The sequence below is a fragment of the Anopheles nili genome, chromosome 3 (assembly GCF_943737925.1).
Source record: "Anopheles nili chromosome 3, idAnoNiliSN_F5_01, whole genome shotgun sequence".
In the NCBI taxonomy this organism is placed as follows: Eukaryota; Metazoa; Arthropoda; class Insecta; order Diptera; family Culicidae; genus Anopheles; species Anopheles nili.
Window position 1 is genome coordinate 29,912,248 of NC_071292.1, and position 25,267 is coordinate 29,937,514.

Genomic DNA, 25,267 nt, shown 5'->3' on the forward strand with positions numbered 1-25,267 from the left:
ACACAAACACACTTAGAACCACGGAAACAAGGAACAAGGGGAAAATAAAGTATTTTTTATTTAAAATGAAACCAAATCTCCCGCCTAATGTCTAATCATTTGTTATGTACACTAAACGAGAGTTGATGACACTGGAGACAATTTTTTAATTTGCTGTCGTCTGACAAATTAAGATTGAGTGAGATAAGTTTAATAAATAAATCAAAAACATGATTACATGTAAAAGGCATGTAAAATTAACAATATAAATGCGCAGTACCATATTTCTCTCAGATTCGTTATTCTCGATCAATCTCATTACAATTTGAAATATTACATGAAATATTTCACATTGTATTACAGATGTTACAGTAGAACAGTTTGAATGGTTTGATAGTATGTTGATTTAAGCTACATTTTTATAATTTTATTATGTGACTTAAAAACAAGAGTAGTATTACAAAATTAATCGAGGACATGAAGCAAAACAGTTGACCACAGGAAAAATAAGCGGATGAAAATGAAACATCTGCTTTGTTATATCTTTTCTACGAAAAAAACCTGTTATACGGTTTTTTGTTAGCGTCATCTATTAACTATTTTAATACAACTTCCATGTATAACATCACTCTCTGTAAGGGAATTTAATTGAGCCTCTAATTAGTGTAGATAGCTACTATAGTATAGACTATATATGAAACAAACATATTTTACGTTTTTATTTAGCTACTGAGCTTTAGCGTTTATGTATTCTATTTTTCTAAACACGACAAAAGAGCATTTATCTCATTTTTTGCAAATTGTTATGATTATGATGATAAATGATGATTACAAATGGCTGAAAACGAATAATGTTAAAATGCAATAAATTTACTAAAAGTAAAAATATTGCAAATACATTTTTACCGTTTATATTTCTTTCAATACATGAATGAACATTTGGGATCGAGCATTGAATCAACACGAAACAACAGCCTGCAGCTGGATGTTGAATGAAAATAGTATTTGCAACACGCACCACGCGCTAGGTCCATTACACTCAAATTAGATTACAGATCGACCAGCTTGCGATGAACACATTCGATCCATTGATCGGATTTCATTCAATCCAAGCCTCGTGCTAACATAGCTACCGCGTGGCCCGGATGCTCTACCGTACTAGACTGGGACGCACAGTAGCGGGCAGTGGGCGGAGCGGAAATCACCTATTGACCAACCAAATGTATGTACATGCATAAACTCATTGTCAATATATGAGCACATCCTGTTTCAAGCCAAGCGTCTTCCAGCAACCAACCAAACGAGGCGGTCATACTCGCACACATGCTCAAAACCAAGCGTCGGAAGACCATTCCCGGCAACGGGCGATCTGGCCAAGTGCTCGAGATTAGCGAGATTAAAAGAAAAGACATTTCACTTAAGACGATCGGGTATCGCAGACGGGCCATCATCGCTCTGCCATGATCGTCATCGTCCGGTGGATTCGTCGTCTCGTTGGAAAGCACACAATCGTACAAGTGACCACACTCACAGCCAGCCAGCCGTCCCCCGGGGAGCGAGTCGTACCACGTCTATTTAAGTGTGAATTACGGTTTGGGGTGGAAAATTTATGTCCACCGCCTAGAACTCGAGCGAGCGGTCTAGCTTATCTAATGCACGCCGAGGCATTCGCCAGCCGGACCGACCACTCGGTGATGGCCTTCACGTGAAATTCGGAATCCCAACCGGACCAGCCACAATCACTGGCACCGTGTCGAACCGAGCTGCTTCGGGGATGGCCATCTTTGAATGGCCTCCAGCACCGGAGTGGGGCTTGACAACAAGGAAGGACGGATGTGGCTGGTGAATTGCAAAAATGATGCGAGGCTTACCGAGACACCAGGATGTTGGATTATTAGCTGCAACATTTAGTTTTTATTCAGAAGCATAACTCATTTTTCTGCTCAGGATTTTGTCATTATTTGTGCAAGTATATACGTTTTATTGTAACTTTAAGATGTTTATATATGTTATGTATTCTTATTTTTTTCTTCCAGCAAAAGCTATATTTGATCATTTTACCTCTATATACTACCATTTAGAAATTGAGCCCAGAAAAGTAATTTAACTGTCTACTTTCAGAATCTATTTTCTTTAGTAAACGTACAGAATATACTCAACAATCACGTTGCTCACGTTAGCTGACCCATAGGATATATTATGCAATACATAAAACGGCACATCTAATGCCAAACCATGAATGAAAAAAAAAACGAGATCGCAGTCAGCCAGATCAGTATTATCAGCATAAATGATTACACCCGCACTGAATCGACGATGATGCTAGGTGTGAGTGCATTTTGTGACAAGTATGTCAAGTTCGAAAGTAATTTCATGTTTTACTGTTGCATTATTTCATCGAGCAACAAATGCACACACTCGGCACATCGGTGCTCTGTCGCATGAAAAACCCTTCAGCATCCAACACACGTTGGCCGTAGTTGCTGTGCTCGAGAACCTTTGAAAAAAACCACCGCACAACGGTGTCGATTCTTTCCAGCGCATCGATCATCACCGTGCGACGGTCCCCGGCGTGTACGCGCGATGATGTTATCACGTTCCGGTGATCCGCGAAAAACTCTAATCTCGCACGCCACCTCTGGCCCCGTTTCCAAGGTTTTCGCCTGCATAAGCATGACCAACGGGGTCCGGGACAACCTGCGAGTCCTCCCGCATGTACCACATGCTGTTGGCCCGAGGCCGGGAAGGCGACCGCGTAATAAATTACCGCTCGTTTAAGCTCATCATCGTACGGCACATTTCCTAAATTAGAAGATTGCACTGAATCCGCTGGAGCGCGATCCCTTCAGCCCTTCCACGGTGCAGGCTCAGTCCTGGGTCACCTCCGTACGGGTCGGATCGCGCACAGGGCACTTCCGATACGATCGCGACCAGGATCGCGTCTTCAGTCGGTTCTTGATCGTCCGCGCAACCTGCAACGTCTTGGGTTTGGTTTCCTTCGCTACGTAGGCTCTTCCGCGCTCGTTGGCCGATCGGTGGGTTTTTTGGTTCCTGTTTTTTTGGTTCCTTTTTTACGGTTTTATATTGGTTATATCCTTAGTGTGAGATAAGTGAAGCATGTCCTTAGTGATTTTTATGTATTAACTACGAAACTACACTTAAGGTGAACAAAATGGTGCAGTAGAGATCTAGAAATCTCCAAAAAGTCAGAAAACGTGATTATAAATGTATATCTTTGGAACAAACAAACGGTTCAGTGATGCTACAGTGAATCATAATTTTATAGACCAGATAAATTCAGTTTAACTATGGATAGCTGTATTATAACTCTGTGCTGTATCACCGTACCCAAATGAAACCTGATTTAGTGCTCCATTGCTCTTGTGCTCTCTATCATTTGGATCGTTTATTACGATCTTTTTGCTAACAGTTGTGCACCAAGTGAACCACGTTTTAAAAGGACTGTTTGAGCTTGTCAGATAAATTTCAATAGTTTTCCGAATTGACTCAATGAAAAGCTGCCTCTAGGCTCCTCTACCAATCGAAACCAATTTATGCTTGTAATTTTGGTGCTTTTCGAAGCTCACATCTGCAGCCACAGATCGTGACATTCATACGCCACGAATTATTCAAGTAATTTCCTTTGCTTGAGTGCGCCTCCGTAGGTTCGTTTCCGTACATTCACCCTTAGGCGACAGTGATTTGCATTCCCAGCGTGGCACCGAGTCCTTGCGGCATCGTGTGTGTGTGTCGATTTGCTTGGTTAACTTGATCCTGCGAACGCCGAGACGGCCAGACGCGCCTCGGTTATAGTCGGCACCACCCTGCAGTAAGCCCAAATGGCGCTATGTAAAAGGCACCATGACATCATCTCCAATGAGACCGTGTGTAATAGAACAGACTTGCCCCAAGCGTGGTTTTCGATCCGGATTTGCTTTTGTTTTGTTCTCATCTTCAAGACAGCCTCCTATTTAAAACTTTCAAAAGAAAGCTCCCCATTTGCTAGTGGATACAAGTGTGTCTTCTGTCTCTCTTTACAAGAATCAGAACGTTGCCAATAAATAGGCTCACAAAATTCCAAACATACACCCCTAGCTAAATTGATTTTCTATATCTACGCTTCGTGCGAGTATTACCAAAAATCTGTCCCTCCAAGCTTAACCGTCAATTGTATCGTTTGATTACGATGAAACACACAGGCGACCTACACAACACACGTGAGTGGTAGAATTGCTTTGGCTGAAGCCGTCCTATCGTGAAGCCAGCACCTGTATTGCGCCAAGCAGCATCATGCCGAAACCGGTAGAAGAACCATTCGACCAGTTCCAGCAGTACTACCGGACACCGAACAACCGGACGACGACGGAGAACTTCCAGCTGTTCTTGTGGAATCCGGATGAGGGAGCCATCTTCGGCAGGACGCCCTCCAGCTGGTGTAAGTAGTACATTAGTAATACATTTATTTAATGGCCTCATTTCGATCTGTATGTGATAAGCAGCTGTGCTGGAGTTAATGTAAATTTAGGGTACATTATTTCTGCAAATAGTATATCCTCATGACCACGAAAAGTCTAATTAAATACATACTATGGAAATTTTCTTTACAATGGAAATTTCATAACAAAATATGTAGAAATGTGTCCTTATCATGTTCTCAATTATTTTGATTAATATACTTTACCAAAACTGGGATATCTTCGAATTTCTTTGCTTCTTCATATAGCTAACCTTATTTTATTCATCGATAAAAATGCTACCTAAATTGCCAATTGATGAAAGCCATTTGATGCTGGAGAAAATCTGTTCTGCCTTTATTTCAACTTTTCGCAAACTTTTCTTATCCGTCGAACTGTCGAATCTTCTCAAAAACGTTCTTCTTAGATTAAGGGGTCAAAACCGGTCACCATAGAGGGGATTGAGGGGACACAAAAGGCATTGGATAATTCGTGCCAATTCACAGCACCACGAAACGGCTAAGGAAAGTGCTCCCTAAAACTAGGACACAATCAACAATGCGTGAGGCGTTTCCTGACGACAAAGGTTTCGCCCTTTTCCACAGCAAAGGCGACGAGGAAAATCGTCCTCACCGGAAGTCGTGCGCCCCTCTCCAACAGCGAGCGATAAGGCGACCGAGCACTGAAAGAGTTGTCATCGACCCCATCCGATACACGACCCTTATCAGTGCCAATAATCGAAATAGTGAAAGCATGTACTAACCGAGCCTTCGCTACAGAATGCTGGGAAAAGCAGGTCAACGACGGGGGCGTATGTTTGCAGGATTACTTTCATTTGAATAATGGATGCTGGGGTAAAGTAACGGCCGGTCGGGTCGGGTATTGAATTTTATGCCCCAAACTGCACCAGCCAAGAAGGTCCATCGTTACAGAAAGGACACCGCGCTGCTGTTTCGGAGCAATTGGACGCGATGGCATTTCGTCCTGTTCAATGTCCTTCAGTTAGCACCCGCACAGGGCGCATATTGTACAACGAAACATCGGCCATTATATAACTTTGGGACGCCGTTCGTCCAACAGCGTGAGCTGAGATGATTTGAACGTGTTAATGGGTGCGACAATGTAGGGGTTAATATAATGTATAGTACAACAAAGCCGACGAATATGTGAAACAATTTTCTACCGTTACATTCTGGACATATTTTGTGCATTTATTCTAGTCAAAACATTTATTGAAAAACTTCTACGTTTGGCATTTGCTGAATAAACTGCTTAAACCACGTGATTGCAAATTCGTGCAATGTATGAAAAAATTAAAATAAACTTTTACTTCAAAAATTAAATCAACCACATATATGTTTCAAGACAGCAAAAATCGATTTGTATCGAAAGTTAAAAAAAAACTTAGTGAATGATCCAATAGGAATGATTGTTATGATAACGTTTTGAAATTGCAACATTTATGTGAATTTTCCAAATCGCACAATATCGACACTCAACTCAAGAAATCTGAAACAGTGTTGAGTACGAACAAAAAATCTTAGAAAATATCATTATTAAAAGAGAAAAGATTTACTATTTTCTTCAATTTATACATTTGAGAGTTTTAAAATAGGAAATCTGTAAAAATATAATTAACTAAAAATATGAAAATTAATCACTTGTAGAAACAATGAAAAAATGTAGAAAATCTAATTATACACGTGTGTTGGATGTTATATTTGCTGCATATTTCAATTACTTATTCTGTAAAATTTTAATTTCATGCACCGTGACATTTGGTGTAATTGTAAAAGATTACCATTTTCAAAATTTACTACGCATTCTTAGTGCATTTTGAGTTTTTGAATATGATTTAATAGTTTTTGCTTCTGTCTGGCCCATAGTCCACAATAGCGCGCTCTCATTGACATTTGTTATGTCAAACAGCATGCCAAAATCAAAACTCAACTCAAACAAAAGATATATATTAGGACAAAACATAAATTAATTATATCTAATATCAATTTTCCAAATTTTGAAAGAAAATTTTGTTTGAAATAGCAAAGAAAATTTTGTTTGATATAGCATTGAAAGACTATATGGCTAGATAAGACTATCGTAAAATGTTCTTTTTTAAATAATAGAAAATATTTAAGAGTTTAATTCTCTTAAAAGAGATCCAAGCTAAATTGATTAGAAACTTAAAATGCTATAAGCTAATATAGGAAAATAATTAGAATTTTCATAACAAACCAATAGCTTGTTTAAAATATAGCAAATAATACTACATTACCAAATACTGATAAAAAATACTTCATTCAAAGCTTTGTTCATTTAGTTTTTTGATATCTCGAAGAAACATTTGTTTGTGATATACGTACTTCGAGTTTGTTACGAACTTAGAGCTTCTTAATAAACTTTTGAGTAATCTGGAAAAACGATTATATGTTATTTTAGTTTAAATTATTTACTGTTCTATGGTAAATGAAGTATATATTGAAGCGTCGAATATGCAGTTGGTATTTCTCTAAAAATGAAATGAAAATTAGCATTTTATTATATTAATGTTTATTAGAGCAAAATATGTTTCCGACAATAAATTACTAATACATATTGCGTCCTCTAAAATGTAATAATATAATTTATCCTGTCGTTGAAAACTATTTAACAAACATACAATAGGCACGCTTTTGGTCGCTTTGCTCCCACTGTGTGGGCTGCCCAAATGTCCACTGGGCATCGACCTGCAGAGAGCCGTTGCGCAAACAAGTATAGGTATTGTCTATTTATTGTTCGAATTCGTTGGATATAGACGCTTCAGACGCGTGCGAGGTGCGGCGTTTTCGGTTCGAACTTCTGGGAAGGTGCGTTTTGTTCCGCCGTGTTTCAAAGGATCGAGTAGAGTGTCCGTTTTTAAAGGGAAACGTGATAAGCGTGCCGGGTATTTGAAACTTTCGATAAGAAACAGTTTGAGCACACCTGTAGCAGTGATCGATCGGGGATCATTTGTTGACGTTTTAGGCATGTCTGCAAACTCAATCTCGTAGCTCGTGCCGCCAGTGAACGAAAGTGATCGTCTGTGACGAAATTAGGGATTTCCATTAATTAAAAATTGCTCTCAAGTCTTGCGAAACTTTAATGAAGTTATTGACCCCTACCTACAGGTACGATAGAGTGGCGTGCAGTGGTGGCACAAAAGGTAGCCACTTCTTGTTGCCCTAAGCCCTGTTCTGGCGGAATGTGCGTGAGTAGGTGACAACGCGATTCTGCAAAAACATTTACGCGTTGTCTCTCCGCCCCCCAGAAAATTAATGGCCCGCACCGAAGTGGGGCGCGATTTTGTTGGCCATCATTCAGGGTCGGCGGCGGTTTGATCGTCTCGAGGAGAAACCCCGGGATCGAGCAGCTTAAAAATAAAACGCCACCAAAGATCGTCCACTCCGCGTGCATGTGTGGCCTTTTTTTTTTTTGCTAAACGTGTCTCACACGCGGAATCGTGTGAGTCGCTAAGGGCGCATAAATAGGGTGTCCGTAGGGCGGTGGTTCTTAGAAGGGCATAATTTTACCTTTGCATATCATTCCCAGCAAGCCCTGGGCGTGTGCCGATGTATAGGACACCTTTACCGGTCCGTTTACATGCGCTGCTTGAGATGTCGTGCTTTCAAACGACTCGATCATCAACGCACGCACACCTTGCCTGCATGCTTTGGCGCTGTCTCACTCACCCACTCGATCGTGCCGTCTCCCTCCAAAGGGAGGTGTTTTCTTTCGATACCTGTTTGAAGATCAGTCCCCGGGATATTACTGCTGCGTTTGCTGGGGTGATCGTCGTCGACTCAAATAATCCCATACCGTCTCACTGGGTGCGTCCCAAGTGCCTGTAGTTTTAGCATAACAGGGGGAAAACCCTACACAACAGGCATCTCGAAAGGGTGCCCTATCTTCGGAACACTTGCGGAACAAAAACTCCGGCATTTGAACGCGCGTCAGCCGCGCCCTTTGTCGCCGCGTGTTTTTCTCGAGTGCGCAAGAAACACCCCATCGCTCTGTACGGGCGTACGTGTGCTCAGTGTGTGCGTGTGTATGCGAGTGTGTGTGTGTGTCACGCGAGTGAGAAACTGAAAATATAAAATTAAATTATTGTTCCTCAATTCGAGATCTCATCCCACTCCCGAAACAAAAGACTCCCCGGTCTGATCCGCGTGCGTGCGTCCAAGGATTGTGAAGCAAAAAAAGAGTAAAAATATAATTTTGGACAGTTACCCGCGGCGGGTGGTTGACGCGAGACGGTAATTAAAAAAAATAAAGACAGCCGCGAGATCGAATGTCCTTGCGACAGACGAGTTGCTCGGTTACGCGATTCCTTCTCCGCCAGCTCGGTTCGGCGCCTCGTACGGCCAATCGCGAGAGAGATTAAACTCGCGCATATGTTTAAACGCTAAAATAAAACAGCGCACGCACGGTCGTCGACCAAGTGTCTGGGGTTCGCGGATAGGACCGGTTTCATAAATTTCCCCCGTGTCCCGTTTGTATCTCTAGCAAAACCCCGCTCCTATCGTCCTTTTTTTTCTGTTGGTGTTTGTGTGTGTCCGATGAGGTTATTTTTTTTTTGTTAAAAAAAGGTCCTTTTCGCTCTCGTTCGTTCGTAGCAACGGGTGCCAGTAGGAAGTGTGTGTCATATAGGTTCCGTGTGTAATATCCCCCACCATGTCTAAGTCCCGATCGCCGGCAATGACCAACGTACCGGAGCCTGAACATGAGGTGTTCGTCCGCTCCAAACCGGATCCGATTCCGTTCCATCGCTTCCTGTACAATTCGAACGAGGGTACGGTCCTCGGTCGCACCGGATTGTCCTGGGGTAAGTTGGACTCGCAGAAGGTCTATTTTGGGGTGTGGTGTTAACGTTTAACATACTTACGATAACTACGGATTTTGTGGGAGATCATTTCTAACGAGTACCTCTGAAAAACGAGCATCAGCTAGGTATAAAGATACCCTTTCAATGTACCCGTTATTATCCTTTTTAATGAAAAAAGTTTCCTCATTATGTTACCTCGATGTGTTGTCTTTTTCGTACTTAAAAAGCTGCTTTGTCTAACCCTTTAACGATAATTCAAACTCTAAACGAAGGTGTATTAATCTTTTATTTAAACATTACCGCTATGTATGTTCTGTGGCTAATCACACCAGATAGCTTTTTGAAACATTAATGCCCACTTTTCGCTCGGATCACACCGTTGAAATTGAATCGAAACGGAGACACATAACAGCTGTGGTGACGTTTTCATCGCTCTCAGGTGACCTCAGACCCTCGAGTTGCACCTAAGCGGCACCCGGAATACTCATAACGCATCCGCCCAATGTACACCGTTCTCATTAACGGCCATTACCGCACTCAATTACCGAGTCGAAAGCGCCGGGATCGTCTCGCCGGTCCCGTTTACTGTTATGACCCATCCCGGGGGCCTCTTGACGGTGGGACATTAGGATATGGGCATTTTTTTTGTGTGTGCCCGGAATCAGGATGGCCATGTGGCCTGCTGTCCCAGACCTTTTCGATTCTAGCGTTTACCGGAGAGTTTTCGCGCCGCTTTTATAATCGAGTGCGTCAACATGGCAAGGATATCGCCATCTATCGAGAGAGAGCGAGAGAGAGACAGAGAGCCAATAACACGCCATGGACACTCGATATCCAATTCGCACCCCGTCGCGGGTGGAGATTCTGATCTGGTCCTTCCGAGGACGATCCCAATCCGGGATGTGGATCGAATGTTTGGCGAAGAGATTAGGGCCGGAATGGCAAACCCCTCGTTGGGGTGTTGTTTGGCTAACTATTTCGTCGGTACACGCGGAGCAGCACGTTCGAGTGTTTGAATTTCGCGATTGTGATAATGTCGTAATCGGTCGAATAAATTAATATCCTTCCATCTTTACCACAATGCGATCGCGTGTAGTTGCTGGTCATTTTTGTTTCCTCGGGCAGCTTTTACGATCCCTCGAAACAGCGGATATTTGTGAGGGGGTTGAATAATTTAGGCAAATATTCGGGAGAGATTGGATCCCAACACTCTCTCGATGGCAAAAATGTTTACCATCAATCTTGCTTGGTTGATAAAACCGGTCCAAAAGATATCTATCGGCGAATGAAAGGGATGGATACAGTGATAAAGTGAGACCGAGAGTGATCTACATCTAAAACATTTTGTTTTTTGCGCTCAACAAGTTTCTCCTTATGCGAGGCGGCCACTTTTGCTCGGTTTTCACCCTTGGATATGCGCAAAACGTTCGTACGCCGCAGGAGACACGACCATATGCCTCGTTTACTCGCATCTAAACCTGTTTCTTTAGCATTGCCGCGGGAATCCCTCGTATTCCATCGCCTGCCTGTTTAGATCCTTTCGATCGTTTTCTTTAAAAGAAATCCAAATGCCCCCCAGGGATCACTTCTTCAAGGACACACAACACCGCAAGTTGTGACGTAAATTCGAGTTTAGGCCGTTTAAAGCTTCCTAAAAGGTATAAATTAAACCACCATCTTCTCGTCTTTCAAAGGTGCGTATTTTCATCGCCCCTTGTGATCGGCACAACTGTTTACCCTTTCGGACTTTGGCGCCCTGTTTGATGGATATGGTCCGTGCGAGAACGTGGCGTATTTCCTTACCGAAACCACACGTGTATTAGCTCATTTGGGGGTCGATCGAACCCGCGGAATAAATCGATCAGGTGGAGTGAAAACAAGCCGTCTCGGTTGCAGAAAAATGGATGGCCATCTCTCACCAGCCGCCGTCTTCATTAAATCTCACGTGCGAGGGGTACACTCGCTTGCCAAAATCATTAAAACTCATCTGCTAGGTGGATCATCTTGGGTGTGGAGAAGGAAGGTGTAGGAGGGCCCAATCTGATCGCCAGCGTAAGCAGATGGACGCGGTAACCATCGGCGGTGAAATTGAGTAGATCGCGATCGTCTGCTGGCTCTATAAATAATGTGCTAATAGGGCGGCCGGTTAGCCAAGATCATTCCGGCTGTTTAGAGACGTGCCAGTCAGTTCGCTCTATCCAGTCGATTGATCAGCTCAATCGGATGAAAGAGCTCCCTTGTTTAGGCGCTAATTTTATTACCCTGCAGTATTTGATGCGTGAAGCAGGAAATGTTACCATTGAACGATAGTTGTAGCTCTTACGAAAAGAATTTCGTTCACACCGCCCCATCTTATCACGCGGGTAAATACAGAATCATAAAAACGTATCATAAGAAATTTGTGTTTGTTTAACGCAAACAATGCATAGCGTTGATTTTTATGGCAAACATAAAATGTAAAACATCAAACGGCTCAGATATTGCTCCATTTATGTTGTTTATTTAACATTTTGGCATGTCGCTGATGCATGTAATCGTTGGTTTTGGTGAATTTGATTCACGTCAGCAACAATCAAATTTATTCACTACCCTCGTGAAGAGGTGATAGTAAAAAGGTTGCAAGAATTTTGGATAGAACCGTATCGAGGTTTTATTACGATTTTACCGGCTTTTACGGTGCATCAAACCAGCTGCATTTCCCAAGGCAGCAAAGCGTGCCTACAGTCTCGTGGCAGGCGTGGTGAAAAATTCTTCCCATTTACACCCACCCACTCACGGATGCCACCCCCAGACAAACAGCCAGACAAAAACAAACATTCCTCCCACCGCCCCAGTGTGGATCGTTGGATGTTGAAATCGGTTGTTTGAGCTTATCAAAGTCGCAGAGTCCGACTGGGGTAACTCTTGCGCCTCTTGTGTCGTCAGACGGAGAACGCATGCAGTGGTGCTTTTTGTTGCAATGTTTCTTTTGCAAATACGGGACCATCAACACGAGACTGTCCCCGTAGCATGGCGTGTGCTGCAGCTGGTTTGCGAAATCGAACGTCGGAAAGCCTTGAGCAAAACAGCACAAGTGCGCGCGCTCGCGCTCGCGGACGCATGATGTTGGCTGGCAATGCTTAACCAGCAGGTTTCGAAGGCAATCCAGCTGTGTATTATGGCCAACGAATGATGGCGTCCGTGGCGCCGAGCTTTCGCGAGCCTTTTGAAGGACGAGATGGTGCTGTTTTTTTTGGTTTTGGTTTTGGTAGGCTTTCGAGAGACGTTGTTCTGCCTGCCAGCAGCGCATTGCACCGGGGTGGGATTAGTGCTGCGAAATGTATTCGTACCATCTTAACCCCATCTCGAAAGACATTCCCTAGAGATGGTGACGAATTTAAGCAACCGAACGAGTTGGCTCGCTAAGGGCTCGAACTAACGGGGCCCCATAAATATGAAACCAATGCTACCAAACCCCGTTTGTCATTGTGACTCATCGTTAGGCTCATGGTCGACCCAATGTCTCGCGTTTCAAACGGTCAATCGCTAGTAAAAAGAAATTCCACCACGCCGGCTCGTCGTAAATCATACTCCGTTTTCATCTTTCGTTCGCTCGTTTCGATCCCCCCACCAGTGTCTGATCAACGATGGGGGGGGGCACAATCATCTCGTGAGGTTACGACCCCTGACCAGTGAAAACCGACTCTAACTCCGGTCTCTGCCACGAGCAGACCTCAGAGGCGTTGTGTGATACCCTTTGGGGGGATGCTTCCGTTAAGCAACTGAACGTTGATTAATTAATTCAATCCACCGACGAGAGCGTCATGGAGGCATGCTCGCGAATTGTTCACCCCGGGAAAAAGACGCTAAAGGGAGAGAAGCGTACGTCCTCAATAGCGCAACCAAACGCGCCCTGTTTAGAATGCTTGGGTGCGGCAGTACCTAAACACTGTACAACACGCACACCACCACACGGGGTGTGAATAGTCACCCTCTCCCAGGAGGGGGTGGTGCGTTTTCATTCACGAAACATCGTCCGGCAAGATTAGCCAAGGGAAGCAAAGAAACAGCAGCAGCAGCAGCACGCGTGGTTCGTTCACATGGAAACCAGATGCGTCCAAAACACACAGACACACATTGGTGTGCATGGTTGGGGTGTTCCTGGCCACCCACTGCCGCCGTTCGTGGTGGTTGTGTGGAAAAACCACCGCGGGGAGAGTTTTGTCGCGATGTTTTGTTTTCATATTTTGCCTTCCTTATCCAAGCCGGGTAAAGGTTGGATTTTCCACGACCCACCACTCTCTGGGGTGACGGGACGACGGTTCAGCCGGCCAAGAAGTGTGTCAGAAGTTCGCGACCCTTATTTCCAAGCCCTTATTCGGCTTTTTGTTGGGGTTGTTTTATCTATCGTCTGGCGCGACGACGATCGCTGTGTGTCTCTCGATTGGTGGGGTTTAGTTGGCCGCGCGGTTTTGCGTGTGTTTTGATGTGATAAATGGCCACCGGTGTTGGTAGGGCCGTGTGCCGGTGATTCACAGTGGCAACCTCATGCATGTGTGTTGGTTTGACGATCGTACTCGATCGATCGGTCCCGCCCGTTGCAGTCGCAGGTGGCTGGAAGTGCTCAATGTGGAACGAAAAGTTACCACCGGCTGGAGTACAGTGGAGGATATAATTAGACAACTAAACGGATCGTGTTAGAATAGGGGTGCTTGATTTACTGGATTTTTCCTCAATTGATTATGCCTTCATGACTGCCATGAAGAGTTTGTTTCCATTTTCCCACTATTTGACAAAAAAAAAAACTCATCTCAACAGGTGTCAAGATAATGACGGTCCTTAAATATCCAAACTCGCCTCTCTTGCCCCTTTTTTTTTTAATTTCAAGCAAAACCCAAAATTGACAGCATCTGTCAACAAATAAGAAGGATAATGTGTCCCAGTGTCATGTTATCCTTAGCCATCATTTCGCAAAACCGCTTCAAGGCGGCCGGGATTTACTCACTTTTCGTGCAGCAAAAGGGGCATTCTGTCTGCAATAATGACCTAATGCCGCACCGTTTGGATGGAAAAGTGTATTGAACCACACGCGCGCGTTATATTTTTAAACCGCTCACCGCCATTTACGGATCGATGCACCTGTTGTCGGACGGGAGAAAGGGCGCCTGTTGCGTGTTGTGACGGCGATTGACATTTGGCGGTTCGGGGGGTTTTTTTTGCACCCAATTGTCGTAGGACACGGATACGTGTGTTTGGCATATTTTTAGCCTCATCAGGTCGTCAGGTCCGACCGAAGGGTGTGGTATATTGAATTTTCGTATTTCACCTAACAACATGATGCTTCATGGTCGTCCTTCTCATAGAGTGTTTTAATGAGACACCCTTCATAGCATGCAAGTCAAATATGCGTTATGTAAAATGCACAGGGGCCACTACCATCAGCCAGTTAGTTGAGTCCGTTTGCAGGGTTGCGGGTTGCAATTTTTGCAAGCATACTGGCACATTAAAAACGATCCCTTCTCTCTGCACCACACGATGTATACATCCTTTGGTAGAGTGAACGGTGCGAGTTCGTTCGAGTTTTCATAGAGCATGGGAAAGAGAGCGAATGATTGATCGCGTCAAGGCCTACTCCGCTACAGAAGGTGTCTAAGGTGATCGAGTAGTACAATGCAATTCATGTCCGTAACCTCAAAACGCACATCATCATGGTTTTTTGTTCAACGCCTTTCGGCCGATACGAGTCGTTAGTTGGTCGAGGACGAGAGGGTTTCTGAGAAAGTTCAAATTGTACTACGCGATAGATGAATAGCGTACGGAATGAAGTTATCCTAATCTTTGGCCAAATGTTCTAGTGCATAATTTATGTTTTACATATTAGATGTATATACCAATTAACTTTGTCCATACTTATTTTCTCATGCATAAATTAAAACAGTTGCTTTATTTTGTTATATCTTGTACGTTATCAATTTTAAAACATTTTCGCTTCTCCTTTCTGCTCCTTTCAGCGAAAATCGGCATCTTCTACATCGTCTTCTACAGTGTACTTGCCGCGCTGGTAGCCGTGTGCATGTGGGTCTTCTTCCAGACGCTGGATCCCCGCATTCCCAAATGGCAACAGGACCAATCCCTGATCGGATCCAATCCAGGTGAGTCACGTCACACGCAACACTGCACTACCAGCAGTTAAACGGGAGGATATATTCGCTTCTTTTGTTAATTTCCAATTCTTATCTCCGCACCGGCGTCTTCTTGGTTGCGGGATCATTAATTGTATTTATAAAGCGATCTCCGGTTCTCTCACCACCCACATCTATAATAACCTCCGGTGTGACTCCCTCTGACAGGGGGTGACCTCTTTGCCCGTCGTGAGTGGCAAAAAGGGGGGGAAAAAATGGGTGCTATAATTAGATAAACGGGTGGTATAATTTTAGCGAATTTTCATCAATGGCAGAGGTCGGTCGAGTGCGATCAAGTTTTTAGATGGCGGACGAGAGAGAGAGGGTTTTTTTTTGCCGACGGCATCACAGTTTGGAAGTACGCTCCATTACGATCACGCATGTACCCACTCTAAAGCGGTTCGGTCACGGTTGAACGCTTTTCCAAACGAGAAAACCTGCTATCGAGGTCATCACTTGACATTGTGCTGCGCCGATTGAAGCCGGGTGAGGGTGAGTTGTGTTGGGGGAAACTGGTGGCAGCGGCAGGATGGAGAACACAGTCCCCGCTATTGCAGCATTAGCAGAAGAAAAACAGGTCTTGGTCTGTATCCGGAATGATCCGTTCTTTTCTCATGTAAATCAATCATTGTTGCCGATTCTGATTGACGTTTGGTAATCGGTTATACAACCTGTCAAACGGTAGTTAAACGTCCGTAAATTGTTGGCCATTTTTTTTTTGGGCATTACTCATAGATCGTAGGTTGCTTCGATGTCAAATGAATTTGCTAACCACGAACACTCTGACTGTGTCAGAGGTGGATGATAAATTATTGATGTGAGAATTTTAAACCCATTCTAGGTAGGTGGCCGCCATACAAGGCTGACATAGCGAACTTTAACCTGCGATCATTTGCTTATGGAAGGCTAAGGTTCAAAAGGCGAATGTGAGCGCACACACGCAACCTCGGCAACAACGACGATTACGATCGCGAATACATTCAGACGTCCGATCAAATCGTACCTCAAAGGTGGCTGCTTTGCAAACCGATCCTTCGCTGAATGCGATGATCTGAATGAATTCTTTTATCGTTTTTTTTTGCGCCACACTACCACTACCTTAGGGGTGTAGTTCGCCATTTGCTACCGCTACCAAATGGCAATGGGCATTGAGGAGGAGCCGCACATTCAATTGGCTATGGCGGAGTTGCATAATGAATGGCAGGAAGCTGGCGATCAAATTATTTCACATCGTAATCAGCCTGGCCACGGCCTGATCACCACCAGGGCGGGTAACCCTGAAAAGTGATATTCGCGGTTCCGTCCCGCACGGTGGTGCACGGTTTTTGCGTTTTTTTTTGCGGTTCAGACACGATTCTAGCCGTTACGGAGACGCTGCTCGCTAATGAAGTGTCAGGAAAAGTTGACATTTGATCTGATGCATCTGGCCAGCTGCTGGTGTTGCCATGCGCCCAGTTACATCGCACCTCGCATAGCGCAGGATCTAGTTGCGGGTCAGCTTATCAGAGTGTTTTTCTAGGCGTGCATCACACGACCGGCGTCCGGTCACGTTTCGATGGCTGCCTTTCTCAATGCAGCTCTCATGGCAATCAGTCAAATTTGCTTAGCAAATGAGTGCGAAACGAGCCAGCCCAGCGAGCGTTTAGCAACCCAATTTGCCGCTCGTTTTTTAAACAAAGTCGTCTCGTGCAGGATAATGAATATTTATGACGAACGAACGAATTTCACATTCATAAAGGAACGCCAAGTATCCATAAAAGTGTGCTCATTTGCTAAAAGACAATGCAATAGAGTCAATCATTTTACCGCAAATGGATGAAAAATATATAAGAAAAAAATGCTACGACCCCGGTTTCATGAAAAATCACAGTCGATAATCAGAACCTTTCTTGTCGTAAATTAAAAATGCATGTTGTTCTTCAAACACCGCTTCGAGCTTATTACCAAAAATTACAACTCCCCTTTTTTTTGTTCGCTACTCAGTTGGATACGATTTTCCATGATTGCCAAAGTTTTCCAATACCTCTTTTCATCCTTTTTCCGTCGATTGATTCGTATCGATGATGCCCTCTGGCTTTGGTTTTTTTTTCTCGTTCGCTTTTCGCTACCAGTTTAAATGCATGCTCGGTATAAAAGGATTTCCTTATCAACAACAAAGCATCATACATTTACATTCTTCTTTGAGCCCGAATGCATTGGCAGAACGGCAGGGGTTTTCCTTTTCTTCCGTGGAAGAAAAATCCTCCTCCGTAAGGATAAAACATTTCCCTCTGAGCTTCGACTCAACCGAAAACGAAAACCGAACCGATTACCGTGGAGCATCAAAAAGCTTTTCCTCTAACGAACACCGCTCGCAACACCAACCGGAACCGGAAAGCACTAAGCGAATTGATACGGAAACGGACGAGCGGGCTACTACACGATTGAGCCGTCACATTCGACAGAGACACCGGTCCAGACGCGTCCGGTGGAAAAATTCGGAAAGAAAGAACCCGAATGCAACCACCCAAGTGTTGTCGGAACCCGCTGGGGGAAGGCGCGTGTTGCGTTTGGTGCTGCTGTATTGGTTACTTTGTTGATTTAATTTTCCGTGCCACCAAACACGCCGGGGAGCGAGGCATCCTTCCTCGAGCCCAGTAATGGCTTTCCCAGCAGGCAATCCTCCGGGGGATGTATGTGCAATGAAGCCTCGGCTTCCTGTGCTGCCTTGCGATGCTTCGCGAGGTGCCGAAAAAAAAGGGCAACAGCCCAACGCTAGAACGCAACACAAAGAAATGGGAAATTAACCTACTTTTTCGCTTCCCTCTCGGTGGGAGAAGGTTGGACTCTATGCGGAAGTTGCCGTGCCTCCGCTCACGCAGTGCCACGCTCGTGCGCAAAGAACATCTTTCGCCAAATTTTCCACCCACCCACACACACACACACCGACCGAAATCATCTCGATCCAGCCATGGATGGAGTCTGCGGACGCATGGGCTCTTTCGGCGACACAACAAAGAACGCGCGAGGACGCACGTACCGGATCTTTTGAAGTTCGCTTCCCCTTGGATGTTAACCAAAACGTGCGTGCGTGTAGCCTAGGCCACTCCAAAAACGTTGGTTTCAACCGGGATACGGGAAGGTTCATGATACGCAGCGATGCTTCCGGGGAGCAACAGAGCAGACCACACACGGCCCGATCCGCCATAAATTGTGTATGTTAATTCTTCGACCCAACCGTTGGCATAGGTTTTCCCTGTCCCTCATTGGGGTCACATATCCGGGCGGGCACGATAAAAAGGCCACCATTATTAAGGACCCGAGATGCGTTTGCTGGGAGGAGTTGGATGAGAAAATTATGATTAAATGTTAAATGTTGGTTTACTCGTTTGCTCATCGTTCGACAGTGAAATATTCATATTCTTTTCTTTCTTACTGTTTTTTCTTTCTTCTGCTTAATATCCGTTCTTTACACAGGATTGGGCTTCCGTCCGCTACCGTCGGAGGATAATGTCGAGAGCACGCTGATCTGGTACAAGGGCACCGAAGAGAAGAACTACAAGATGTGGACGGACGCGTTGGACGAGTTTTTGCAAGGTAAGACCAAAAAAACCAAAGACGGCTGACAAGAAGAGGGCGACTCTTCGGGGCGTTGAGCAAACAACCGAAGCGCCGAAAGAACGGCGGAACATACCTGTAGCATGCCAATCATAAGAGCGTGCGATGGCAGGGTGTGCGAGGTGGTAGCGAGGAATCACATGGTATTTCGCTTAAAACAGCAAACTAATTAATAAAATAATGGTTCAATGGAGTGGTGCCAGCTGTCACCGGGCTCAATATGCTCGCTTGTGCGAGAGGTACTCGCGGGCCTCGAAACACTAGAAGCACCGAAGTGAGCAGTGTTCTATTTTAGTATTGTGTTTATGACATTTATACCCCGTTCGCGAACGGTCACTAGGCCCCCCACCCCGGCGCTTAAAGGGAGAGAGAACCACTATCGGCACCCCGTAGTGGTTGCATCCCGCGGAGTGGAAGTATTTATAAGAAAGCACGCAGCCAAAAGATGGAAACAAAAATACGTGTAACGTCTTCTCACAATGCCGACGAAACGCGCGCTCACATGATCGCAATGGAGCGATATTTTATGCACGATCACCGTCATCGACGGTGTGTGTGTCCCTTGTTTCGGTACTTTTAATTCACCGACCGCGGGTGGGGGTGATAGCGGGAACCGTAAGGACGGCAAGCCCCGAAGTGTCCTTTCCCCTTCCATATGTCCATATGCAGGGAGGGTGGTATATTTCTTTGCATTGTGTGTTTTGTTTTTGATTTGGGTGAGATGATGGGTATATTTAGAAATCGTTGCCAAGCGCGCACCACCCAATGTTAACAAGCAATCCCGTGCCGCAATACCGAAGCGGCTCGTTAGAACTCCCCCCCCCCCGGGAATGCCATCTTGTGTAACGATAAAAGGGATCGTTTTGCATCCAAAATGGTGTATTAACAATCGCCGCCATGCCTAATGTCGAACAAATGTTGATTTTTCTCCTGCTCTTGTTTTTGCGCCACAGATTACAGAACGCCCGGACAGGTATCGGGACGTGGTCAGAACATCTACAACTGCGACTACAACCAGCCACCACCGAAGGGCATGGTGTGCGATGTGGACATCAAGCAGTACGGACCGTGCACGCTGGAGAACCACTACAACTACCACAAGAGCGCTCCGTGTATATTCCTGAAGCTGAACAAAATCTACGGCTGGGTGCCGGAGTTCTACAACGATTCGAGCGCGCTGCCCAACAACATGCCGGCCGAGCTGAAGGATTACATCAAGGAAAAGGAACAAAAGGAGCAACACACGGTGAGGAGGGGCTCGGAGAGTGATCTCCTGCTGCCGCAGTGAGGGATGGATTGACAATGACGAGATATTACTGTCGATTGCAGATGAACACCGTGTGGGTCACGTGCGAGGGCGAGAATGCTGCCGATATCGAGAACGTTGGTCAGATTCAGTATTATCCACGACGCGGATTCCCAGGGTACTACTATCCGTACGAAAACTCGGAAGGTTATCTCAGCCCATTGGTTGCGGTGCACTTCGAGCGTCCAGTCCGTAAGTACCCGTGGTGAACGGGAGGAAAAATGGTAGACTTCCGAGCGTGATGGAGTCATAGATCTAACAAACCATATGTCCGTTTTCAGGCGGAATTATCATCAACATTGAGTGCAAAGCCTGGGCGCGCAACATCAAGCACGACAGATACGAACGGTTGGGCTCGGTTCACTTCGAGCTGATGATCGACTAAAGTGGGCGCTGTCCTTCCCCCGTATCTGCTTCATTTTTTTGATGATCGGTACACCGCTGGCGTATCTATCGTACGGCCGATGTGTCATAGCAAACAACCCCCAGCAACAACCAACCAGCAACAAATCGAAGCTGTTCCCGCGCCGCCAGCACAACAGCTATAAGCACAACAGAATCTCCATCTGCATCGAGGATGCCTGCGCTGGAAGAGGATTACATCAAAAGGGCACCCGTAAACCACACACTTTCTATCAGTTCAGCTTCATTATATTGTAAGACCAGCGCAGATCTAATTCAGAATCTCTCGCGAACAAAAGTTGATAGGCGGCAGCGCGCGTTTTTTTTTGCATCCCGATTAGGCAGCGATAATCGGGTGGGCAATATTTTATCAATCGTTAAGAGCTACCTTTTATATAGATCGTTATTCGTTTTATTTTGTGTTGCTACGAAGTTTTAGCATTGGGGACCACTCTAGAGAGCAGAAATTGTTTGTGTGAAGTGTAATATCCAGTTCGATCATATTTTACATTTCTAATACCACAAACATCCGTCTATGGGTACGTTTGTTGTTGCTAGCTTGGTCGTTTCATTATTTGAAGAAAATTACTATGCATAATCCTACAGTCTCATAATGGTGCAAGCGCATCAAAACATCGTGCTTTTCCGGATGATCTCAACGTTCGTGTATTGGTAGTATGCCATCCGGCGAATCTAACCGATGGAAGGTTTTTGAGCGATTTGTTGTATATCTGTAAATATATCTTCCGGAATTGTGGGTGTTTGCTTTCACCTAGGTGATCCACATTACAGAGAGAAAGATAGGAACATGGAATGCTTCTTAAATCGAGCGTAGTATTTTTTCGACCACGAGGTCGCTTCCAATCATATATTTATCCTCACGTTCGTTTTGTACAACTGCCAATTGAGCAATAATAAGCGGCTAAAAATATCCCACTACTACTACTCATAACTGCAAGCGTTCAAACGATGACTACATTATGACAGAAAAGTGTTGCTCTTGGGTGAGGTGGTCCCCGGGCACCATCAACCCTCGGCATTACGGCTCATGTTTTAGCACTGCATTTTTGTTTTTGCTTGAACGCGCAATGCAATGCACTCGTCAGGTGTGAGTACGTGTAGAAACTAAGCCTACGACGACACTACTGCACCCCACTGTTATTACACCATAAATGCGGCTCATTGGGGCTGCAATTGTGTCCAATTTGTCCCACCAACAGTTAGATAGCGCAACAACTGCCTTCACTCCAGTTTCTCTCTTTCTCGAACGTACACCATAATGTGGTAGATAACAACAAAAACACAAAAATAATAAGGGAACAAACCTTTGTAGAGTAATGAACGATGAAGATTACGTTAGATGGGACGTTGAAAAAAAAACGTAAATCGTGGGTAGTGCGAAAACAATCGGGGGTGGATTCTCGGAGTCCTTTCATCCTTTGAACCGTATGAATCACAACACCAAAATATTAATCGCCCAACGTGATCGGGGAGCAAACATAGGCTAACAATTGAATGTCGTATACTGATCAATATTTATTGCGTGATTCGAGTGCCAACAGTTTGTGGTATGTAGGAAAGAGCCTAAGAACCACCCAATCCCGTCAGTAAAACGAGTGTTCAAAGTAATCTTGCAATCGTTACGGTCGCGTTACGATATGCTGTAACGAAATGGCTGCGTACGTACGCAGCCATTTTCCAATTTAGCCTATACAACAACCTCTATGAAGCCACAAGCATGGCTGCGTACTGCATCGCTATCAGCGATTGTGAACAATTTGCTTGCTTGCGTGCTCAACGACTCAATCGCATATTTCAACTAGTAAACATGCATTTGAAAATAGTATCATTAAAGCTCAACCGATTAGCTCCCTCGTCAAATTTTCTTCTTATAGCCATATTTTATCAAAATCGCGTAGAACGATTCTGTTTCAAAATTTTCTATGTAGGGTAACGTTTTCAAACATTTAAGTACCTTCGGCGTGTTTTTCTGAGCACTGAATTTCGTGTGTAGCTAGCACCAAGGAATTGTTTCCCCGCGTCATCTTTTAATGTATACTACCTAAGAAATTGCAAAACTCAAATTGTGCATAAATTAATCTCGCAAGAATCTAAATCAATTTCGTCTCAATTCGTCCAAGGAATCTAAATTCCGCTCTAATTTTACTGTTGTTTGTTGAAAAGAACAAAGAAAAAATAATTCGAATATATATCAAACTACCAACTCAATCTCAAGAGGTAAAAAAATGAAACATTTTGAAGCTGTGTGTGTGTGTTGTTAGCTCGATATAGCATATGTGTAACAGACAAAAAAGACAGTAGAATGATAAAATGTTCGAAGCCAAGCGAGCAAATAATCAATTTAGCTAGAGAACTATACTGCATAACCAACAGTTTTCTTCAATATCGAGAGAGCAAAGCATCCACAACAAGAACCGATGCAAAAAGAAGCATATTTGCAGGATGTTACAGAATATGCTGTGACAAAAAAAAAGAAGCAACACATTGATCGATGAATGTGGATAGCATGCAGTTTTAGTATTCCCAACTTCTTTCATCACGCGTCGAATGATTTGCGGGTTAGGGCGTAGGGTGCGACAGGCAGGTAGTTAACGGACACAACGTGCGTCACGGCGGCCATCGGTCAACGGTACGCCGGAACCGATTGTCACCAGTCAACTCGCTCCGAAACAACGTTGCGATAGATAGTGCTATAATTGCAAATTGTAACAAGAACCTGTGTATCCATAATACAACCCGATCCGAATAAAGATTGCCACATGGAAGGAAGACCATTTCGCAGAGTGCGTGCTTTGGGCTGGCATGAACAAGAACATCTCCTCGTTGATAGCACGTCTGATAGCAAAGGCGCCGTATTGGCACATCATGCAGTGGTTACGAGCGATGAGCCTTCCATAAAATAATTCCTTCGCAAACACTCGTGATAAATGGGTGTCATTGCTATCATCATCCGCAGCGGTTGAAAATTATCACTGACGATTATCATTGACGCTCCTTCTGCTCAGTCTTTTGAAGGGTATCGCTGGTTTAGCTGTAACAGTTATTTGATGCAACCAAAGATAACGTGCCGATACTTAACTGCCGCGTGTTCCAGTGAGGAAATTTGTAGAACACTAGAGCGCCCATTTGTTGGTCTATGAAATTCGTTCATTTAAAATTATAATTTAAGGGCACATGTCTGTTTAAATTAGGTAACACACTTCTTCGTTTGCCGAAAGCGATGAATGATTTGTTATGATTGATGCGTTAAATTAAATTTTATGGTAAACATGCGGCGAAACGTTCAAAGCAACTGTAACATGTTACATGCTCATTTCATTAACTTTTTTTCTCCCATTTTTTACCACGACTCAACAATTACTCGTGCCAGCTACTTATTGAGGCAATCATGCTCCCAAAGAAAGCGGTTTCGCAGGGAATAACGTCACAGTCTGAGCGTTATACGACCATTATCAAGCCACTAATGCCTTCTAATAACCGCGCGCACCAGGCCGTTGTAAAAAGTGGTCCACGGCGACCGATAATTAATGCCGGCACAGCTTGAAGTGTCACTTAAACGGCAATCGATCTTTCGTAACAAGACCGTGGCGAAGAAACAACAACCAGCCCAGTACGTCCTGCTGTGGTGTCTGGTAAAACACCCAGAACGGTTCGATTAGATTAAGGCACATCGATCAGCAGGATGTCCCTGTGGCAAGGGAAAACTCCTGCCGGCTCGTACGGAAAACCGAACGGATCCTTATATTTCTGCGTGAACAAAATGCCACCACATATGCCCTTGCCACGGCTCGGATCTTAAGCACCTTAAGGCAATAAATTATATCCCAGTCCGTTCACAGCAAAACAAATGGCCGCACATAAAAACTGCACTCGTAGTCAACATCACCGGAAGTGGGTGTTGGATCGCTTTGTCGGGCTTTGAAATTGACTTGTTTTCAAAAGCACTAGCGCCCGCACAAGCTTCCAAGGCGAACATTATCGAATGGGAACGGAAAATGCAGTAGCCGTAAAAATTAAATGCATTTCCATTCCAGTAATCGTGTGTCGACGCTCTCTTCTTGTGCAACAAAATATTATGTCATCCTCAGGACACGATGTCTGTGCTCGGTTGCATTCGGAAGCGTATCCTTGCGCAACACGGATGTTGGTGAGATGGGACCTATTTGTTTTTCCCTCAATTCCGCACACCACAAGGTTGAACGTGATGCCAATCGTGCTCAAGTTCATGCTAAGGTCTTATTTTGTCTCGTGATTACTTCCGCACATTTCGCTATACGTGCTTGAATCATGCGAAATTCTCACCAAACTTATCGCCAACGATAGAGAATGCCGAAATATAGATAATGTGGGCACGCTCAACGTCATCAATGCCGTTGTGCCGTTTGCCTTTGATAATCACTGCTGGTGTGAAATGAATGTTGGAAACCAAAACCTTACCGAAGGTTACCAAGTTGACACTCTTAAATGTTTCTCCCCATCGCATTTTCTCTCTCTCTATCTGACTAAC

General features: G+C 44.5%; 1 protein-coding gene across 1 annotated transcript; it reads left to right on the forward strand.

The window, feature by feature from the left end:
* The first annotated feature begins 7,222 nt into the window (after window positions 1–7,222).
* LOC128727273 (sodium/potassium-transporting ATPase subunit beta-2-like) lies at window positions 7,223–23,534 on the forward strand. Its single transcript, XM_053821168.1, has 7 exons — window positions 7,223–7,279; window positions 9,065–9,273; window positions 15,264–15,404; window positions 18,891–19,010; window positions 19,985–20,277; window positions 20,361–20,529; window positions 20,619–23,534. The coding sequence occupies exons 2-7, from the start codon at window positions 9,123–9,125 to the stop codon at window positions 20,720–20,722; spliced, it is 978 nt and encodes a 325-aa protein (XP_053677143.1). The 5' UTR covers window positions 7,223–7,279; window positions 9,065–9,122; the 3' UTR covers window positions 20,723–23,534.
* The last annotated feature ends 1,733 nt before the right edge of the window (window positions 23,535–25,267 follow it).